This window comes from Schistocerca gregaria, chromosome 8 (genome assembly GCF_023897955.1).
Source record: "Schistocerca gregaria isolate iqSchGreg1 chromosome 8, iqSchGreg1.2, whole genome shotgun sequence".
Lineage (NCBI taxonomy): Eukaryota > Metazoa > Arthropoda > Insecta > Orthoptera > Acrididae > Schistocerca > Schistocerca gregaria.
The window spans coordinates 437,292,597-437,300,340 of NC_064927.1; the positions used below are offsets into that span (position 1 = coordinate 437,292,597).

Below are 7,744 nucleotides of genomic sequence, written 5' to 3' on the forward strand. Positions count from 1 at the left end.
TTCGAAGTGATTCATAATGTTTGAATACAGTATATGCTCTAAAACCCTACTGCAAACCGACGTCAATGATATAGGTCTGTAATTCGATAGATTTCTCCAACTACCCTTCTTAAACACTGGTGCGACTTGCCCAATTTTCCATTCTGTAGGTACAGATCTATCGGTGAGCGAGCGGTTGTATATGATTGCTAAGTAGGGAGCTATTGTATCAGCGTAATCTGAAAGGAATCTAATCGGTATACAATCTGGACCTGAAGACTTTCCCGTATCAAGCGATTTGAGTTGCTTCGCAACCCCTAAGGTATCTACTTCTAAGAAACTCATGCTAGCAGCTGTTCGTGTTTCAAATTCTGGTCCCGAGATCGAGTCTCGGTCCGGCACACAGTTTTAATCTTCCCGGAAGTTTCATATCAGCGCACACTCCGCTGCTGAGTGAAAATCTCATTCTGGAAACATCCCCCAGGCTGTGCCTAAGTCATGTCTCTGCAGTATCCTTTCTTTCAGGAGTGCTAGTTCTGCTGGGTTCGCCGGCCGAAGTGGCCGTGCTGTTCTTGGCGCTACTGTCTGGAGCCGAGCGACCGCTGCGGTCGCAGGTTCGAATCCTGCCTCGGGCATGGATAGTTAGGTTCAAGTAGTTCTAAGTTCTAGGCGACTGATGACCTCAGAAGTTAAGTCGCATAGTGCTCAGAGTCAATTCTTTTTGCCTAACTGTTGAGTTACCCCAAAATATTATGTCATATGATGTCAGAGAGTGAAAGTATGCAAAGTATGTTATCTTGTTAATTTCAATATCCTCAAAATTAGCAGTTATTCTGATTGTAAAAGTTGCTGAACTTATTCGCTTTAGGAGATCCAAAATATGAATTTTCCAATTATGATTCCTCTCTATATGTACACCCAAATATTACTATGCTCTACCCTGGCTAATGACTTCTGTTGATGTGTTATTTCATTGAAGGAACAGTACTTCTTGCAGTAAAAAATTGGTTCAACTGTGATTTTTCAAAGTGCAGAGGAAGCCCATTCGCAGAAAACCAATCAATAACTTTTCCAAAGACATTATGTCATCATTTGTATCACTTTGTATTGGTGTTTATTTTAATGGATTAATAATGATGATTCTGTTATCAGCAAACAGTGTCAGTTTAGCTTCTTGTTTCAGATAAGAAGGGAAGTCATTCACTTATATCAAGAACAGAAGGGAACACATGATCGAACCATGTGGAACACCTAATGCAATTTCACCCCAATTAGATGAAGTAGGAAACTTCCTTAAATCACATCAACCATGTAAAGAAACATTTTGCTTCCTGTTCTGTAGGTGTGACTTAAACCACTCATATGCTGTTCCATTTCTAGCATAGAATTGTAACATAATGTCATAGTTCACACACTCAAATGCTTTGGATAAGTCACAGAAAATTATTATTGGTGACATTTTACTATTTAAAGACTCTATTATGTGGGCAGTGAAGTATTGTATTGCTATCTCTGTGGAACAGCATTTTTGAAATCCAAATTGTGATTTACTATGTCTCTCATTACTGCTGAGATGGCTAACCACTCTTGAGTACATTACTTTCTCGACAATTTTTGAAAATGCTGTGAGTAATGATACTGGCCGGTAATTATTGACATCTGTGGAGTCCAGTTTTTTGTAGAGAGGCCTGAAAATGGTATATTTTAACCTGTCTGGGAAAATACCGTGAGTTAGTGTTACATTACAGATGTGACTCAGAATGCAATTGCTCCACATTGTTTTAATATCTTATTAGAGATGTCATCTACTCCAACAGAACATTCATTTTTCAAAGAATTAATGATTTTCCTTATTTCACAAGTGGTTGTTAGATGAAAACTATAACAATACACATTTTGACTAGGCCTAGCGGTTCAAAGTTAAATTAATTCGTGTCTGCTACACAGAGTTTAGGTAGCTAATTACGACTTTCGAAAAGAAGTTTAAAAGTTTGTTTACATTAGCATTTAGTTGTGTATTAGTACAGTCTCGAAAGTTCAGTGATCTTGTGCCACGTTATTCTCTGCTTTTGTGTAAATTTTGTGTGAATTTTTATGTAAATGTTTCTATCAAACCATGTGTGACAACTGTGGTGGTTGCCATACGGTGTATGGCTGGTCCAGTAGCTCTGAATCTATAAATGCGATAAACGTAGCTTTCCTTTCGGATGCCACTTATGCTACTGTTCATTATTGCAATTCCCTATAGAATTTTGAGAATTCTGATACAGAACTTATAAAACCCAATTGGTCTATGAAATGCCAAATATTTACTAACGAAAGAGAGTCTACAAGTGAGTAGGAACGTTAGAATGAAGGACAAGATTGTTTGTAATATTTTAATTCAAGGAAATGTGTGAACAATACGTACATATCTGTACAAGGAAATACGAGAATAGTAAGTATATCATTACACATATCTGTGTAATGACGTGCCGTGTTACTGGCGATATCGAAATTATATTTTGATGAAATTTCCATTTAATTTGGTCATAGAGTAAAATACTGTGCACCGTAAGTGCGTTATTCACTAGTCATACTTTAAATAATCTCAATATTTTGTAGGGATCCCTTGGGGCTTACAACAGTCTTCACTCTGTCAGGCGCGGAGCGGGTTTCCTCTTCTGAACCTCTACCCCAACCAGTCGCTACAAATAACCCGTTGGTTTAAGGTCTGTCGAATTTCCCGGTCACAGGAGTTCTCTGATATCCAATTCAGTCATGATGGGACGAATCTGAAGTGATAGATTTGAACGATAGGTAACAGAAGTAACCTTGGAAATTGTACTACAAATGAAATAACCAAAACTCCCCTTTTTTGATGTGTGGCATGGAACCAGATCCTGTTGGAAAATGCACTGCGCATTCGAGGAAGGATCAGTGTAGTGAACATCAGAAGGCGCTGAATCACAACTTCGTAATGATCACAGATCATTTTTCCTTGAACAAAGTACAGGCTACCACAGTGTGGTGTATCATTGCTCCCCACACTATTCCGATAGCGTATGTTCCATGGTTCGCACAAGACAATCAGGATCCATCCTTTCATTGGGCTCACACCTGAGAAGATGTGATTTGTGACTCATCACGGAAACTCGGCTTTCATTAGAAAATACCAAGTTCTCCACTGATCTTTTGCTCAGTTCACGCACAGACCGGGCCACACCGGCCTCTTTTTCTTCATTGCAGCATTTCAAAATGCGTTCTTGTTGGCAACTCTAGCGTTTATTCCCGCTGCACAGCTTCTTCTCCTAACAACTGATGAGCTAGAATCCGTTGTTCTACCCTTGATTTTGCCAGTCCACGCTGTGTTCTGTCCTCCCATGACAAAGAATGTCGAGGGCACCCGCTTCGTTGTAAATTTCCAGTACTTACTTGACTATCAGATTCTGCAGATTTCGACTCCCAGCTAACCTCGAACAGTTTAATCTCGTCGCAATTTCAGTGCTCTTTAGGCTTTCATTGTGTAAAACCTCGATGTACTTTTCCTTTGTTGAGGTTAATTCATGAGTCTTCACCATGACGGTGAGCCGGACCGAGACTCGCACTCGGGATCGTCACCTTTCGCTAACAAGTGCTCTACCATCTGAGCTACCAAAGCAGGTCTCACGACCCGTCTTCACAGCCTTAATTACGCCAGCACCTCTTCCTGAAACCACATTGTTGCTAGGCATTTTCAAAAGGCAACCCCATCACCACCCGTCACCCCCACCCCGACAAAAAAATAAATAAATAAATACAGAAATGTATATATTTCTGCATGAGGATATGTAATTAACGAAATAACACCATTGCTAGGCATTGTCGCAAGGCAACCCCAATCCTCCCCCCCCCCCCCCCAATAAAAGTAAAAAATAAATACATACATATACATTTCTACGTGAGGATGTGTAATTAACTAAAGAACATCACTGCAATCAAGGGCGCGCAGTACTTTAGAACAGTAGAGGCCGGCAGGAGTGGCCGAACGGTTCTAGGCGCTACAGTCTGGAATCACGCGTCCGCTACGGTCGCAGGTTCGAATCCTACCTCGGGCATGGATGTATGTGATGTCCTTAGGTTAGTTAGGTATAAGTAGTTCTAAGTTCTAGAGCACTGATGACCTCACAAGTTAAGTCCCATAGGGCTCCGAGCCATTTGAACAGTAGTGTACTACCTGTTTTAATACGGCTTGTGGTGGCTGCGCCTGTGTTGCAGCATTTGCCAAGGACCGACTACCGGCGGCTCCAGGGGACATCGCGGTGGGCGCCGGCGTGGGCGGCGATGTGGAGGGCGGCGGGGGCGGCGCGTCGCCCAGCGAGTTTCTGCTGCCGCCCTCACTGGCTCTTCGCCTGCAGAAGCGACGCTCGCACGGCTGACAGCTGACTGCTCACTACGGCCGCCGCCAACACAGCCCCTGATCGGCGTAGACCACAGCGAGAAACCCCACAGGCCATCTGGACTAAACCGTCATAGGAACTGGCTAGGCTAGGCGTGGTCTACAAACGTGTGGTGGTACGAGACTTGACTGTAACCACTCATTTGCGACCGTGTGGCCTATTGTGTAGGCAACTAAACGCAGAGTACAGTGCTGCAAGGTGTCCGTAATGGTACCTTCTTGGCTCCCAGCACTGTGGATTCTGGTATCCACGACCGACTCGCAACGACACCCATGAGATCTTCATCGACTGTTTTTTAAGTGTTGTATTTACAGAAACTGTCTACTAAATGGACCCTTTTTCAGCCAGTGATTTGCAGTGTAGGTGAATAATTTCTGCCCAAACATTAGACTCCTCCTTCGACATTAGAAACGAATTCAGTCCAACGAACAAGAAAGCTGAACGACTATAGATGAAATGCATATGATTATCAAAGGAGAATATGACGAAAGTCAAACACTTCTGCTGCAACCCTTGAAGTTTTTTCGGTTTTCTTAAATATTCTGTTACGTGCTAAAAATATCCAGCTGCAAACGTGTCTGCCAAGTTTGCTGTTTAGTCAACCCAACGGGCAGTGGTGTTGTGCGCATTACCTCCTCGCCAGACTCAACATTACGGAAACAAAAACTCTTTAGTCTGCTGTTCTGGTGTTTATTATATCGACGTATCATTTTATGTAGTATATCGGTTTAGTAGACAACCTGTCCTTACTTTAGTTGGTGGTAAACTTCTCGTAAGTTTATCGCTTATTAAAGCGTACTAGTATATCCTGGAATCCAGTTGCCGAATTTCTTCAGCACAGGAAATAACTGTCATTTAAAATAAGATCCTGAGTCGTAGTTCAGCTGTAAGCAGCTGCGTATGACACTTCCCATGTGTTATATCTAACGGAAGGAAATTTCGAATGGGGAGGATACCTCAGCTGGTCCCTGTGGGGACGTGCAATTATAAGTAGCGAAGTAAAGTCGCAAGGTAGCGTGGAAACCTAACATCTACATAATACCGATATAGATATTCGAAAAATTCAGATGACCGTACATTAAAGACTGTTACTCTACTTGCAATATACAACTTCCAACTATATCTGATCAGAGCAGTGTAACCGCAGGGCAACCAAACGTAACGATATGTGACATAAATTTGCTAGTAGCCACAACAGACGGATGATAGCAGTTGCAAAGTCTGTTAGGGATGAACGTTGATATGCTTTAATTTTCACAGAAATTAAATGTTTAAGAACCATTTATGTTGCCATATTAAGGACTCTGTAACTTCGAGATATAGCTGAATTTATTCCTCCATGTTATGCTTCATTTCACCATTTTGCTTCCTGCAAAACGGTGAAAATATTTAATTTTATAGATATCAATTACTAAGTCTGAATTCAGTTTTCAGTAATTTATTCGATTCTTCAGTTCGTGTATGACTTGGGTTCTGTGACAACTACATTAAGTATGCTTTTAAGTACCACTCCGATGAAACTCGCTTTCTAAGGAGGAACAGATTCAAACGCGCAACGCTTATCAAATTCATTGTTTCATTTCCGTCAGCATCTCTAGTTGTACCCTTGAACATGTGTTACCATCTACTGTTAGATTTGAAGCTTATTTTTGTACATTTTACATACGCTTAACCTAAATCTGTTACAAACTATGGAACAGACTCCGTACTGTTGACGCGACAAAGAGATTGTTACCATGTAAATAATTAACTATGATTGTTTGTATAGCTTAAACACATGACGAAAACTCCTCTATTGTTAATTTAGTGGAACGATATAGTTTAATTGTAACAACTTTGTTAATTTATTGTATAAAGTGTAAAGCAAGTTTCGCCTAGCATTCCTAAATGCCATTGCACGTACTCTGCGTTCTGAATTCTTGCCGCAGCGGCTATAGGACTGCAGATATTACACTAAGTTGCCGCACAATTATTGCTCAATATCGATCTGGAAACCTGAGTTCCATGTCCCTTGAGTCTTTGTACAGTAATTTTATTTTAAAATTCTTTTTTTTTACTTTTTTGTACTGTCGATTTGTACATAAATATCTTAGCATTAAATTTTAGCTTATGTTACTTAACTCACTGTACAGTTTTAATAAATAAATACATCATAATGTTTTCCAAGTATCTTGATACATTTATTGCAAAAGTTATGGATAATAGTTTTTGAGTAAAAGTATTATCAGGCAATTGAAAAGCTGATACAGGTGACGAAAGTGCCATGATAAACCGAAATTTCACTTAAGGCGTCACTCAAGTAATTAACTCACGGAAAACGGAGAAATTGTCACATACATACAGCAGAATCTGATGATACTAATGTCTTAAACTATCTACATTTTCATTCATGTATCTTACTCACAAAAGCCAAAAGCTTGATATTTTTAAATATTTTAACTCGATTTCTTTAATACTTTGTTTTTAGCAATGATCCACATTTGAATTAATTTATTGAACCAAAAATTCACATAAAGCTCAAGTTCATTATCTTCTATTCGACCTACTAACATCTTTTATATCGTCACATTGCTGTTACCACTACATCACCTACACCATTCAAAGAAATTACAAAAAACATCGAGGTTATAGTATTAGAAGTACAGCAGAACACTTTGTATTAGTTATCATTCTTTCAGTTTTCTCTGCTACCCTCGACTCGCGTCCATACAAATCAGACGCTATAATATCTTCTAAGAGGGTGGCTGATGACTGGTTCCAATTTCGAGAAGTCGATGGGGTACAGGTTTTAGAGATAACAACAGCGTCAAATAAGCCTAATATTTTAGTGAAATGCTTATCAGGACTAAAATTCATAAATATGAAAGCCTCTCAGGTTACCACATCGGGACCAGTAATTGTTCCTCATACTTCAATAATTTTCCAAATAGTGTTAGTCACGGGGGAAAAAACACTGTTTACAAACGAAAAAACGTAGTAATAACTGAGAAAAGAGAACACACTGCGAAAAAATCAAATGAAGCCATCAAAGAACAAACACAAAAGTTGTAAGGATGAATGTTGGTTGTCAGTTTAAGCTATGTTAAAACACAAATACACTTGCCGACATAATCTCATGAGTGTGGAACACCCAGTGTCTTAGTTACGTATTGTTGAAATGAACTCTCAGTTTTTACTTGCACTGTTCATTTCTGTGGAATAAATGTACAAAATACGGACGCCGATTTGAAACTACACATAGTCCCTTAAGAACAGATACTGAACATAGTAATCGGATTCACTGCAGACGTTTGTTAAAAACGTCAGGTATTTTAACTATAGACTGTGAATACATATACCAGTCAGTG

General features: G+C 39.8%; 1 protein-coding gene across 1 annotated transcript in view; it reads left to right on the top strand.

Annotated features, from left to right (window-relative positions):
• Positions 1–6,563, top strand: part of LOC126285229 (uncharacterized) — a 488,025-nt gene extending 481,462 nt beyond the window's left edge. Inside the window, exon 5 of the mRNA XM_049984528.1 lies at positions 4,216–6,563. Coding sequence (XP_049840485.1) covers positions 4,216–4,376 — 161 coding nt within the window. The 3' untranslated portion in view covers positions 4,377–6,563. The remainder of the gene's footprint in view (positions 1–4,215) is intronic.
• The last annotated feature ends 1,181 nt before the right edge of the window (positions 6,564–7,744 follow it).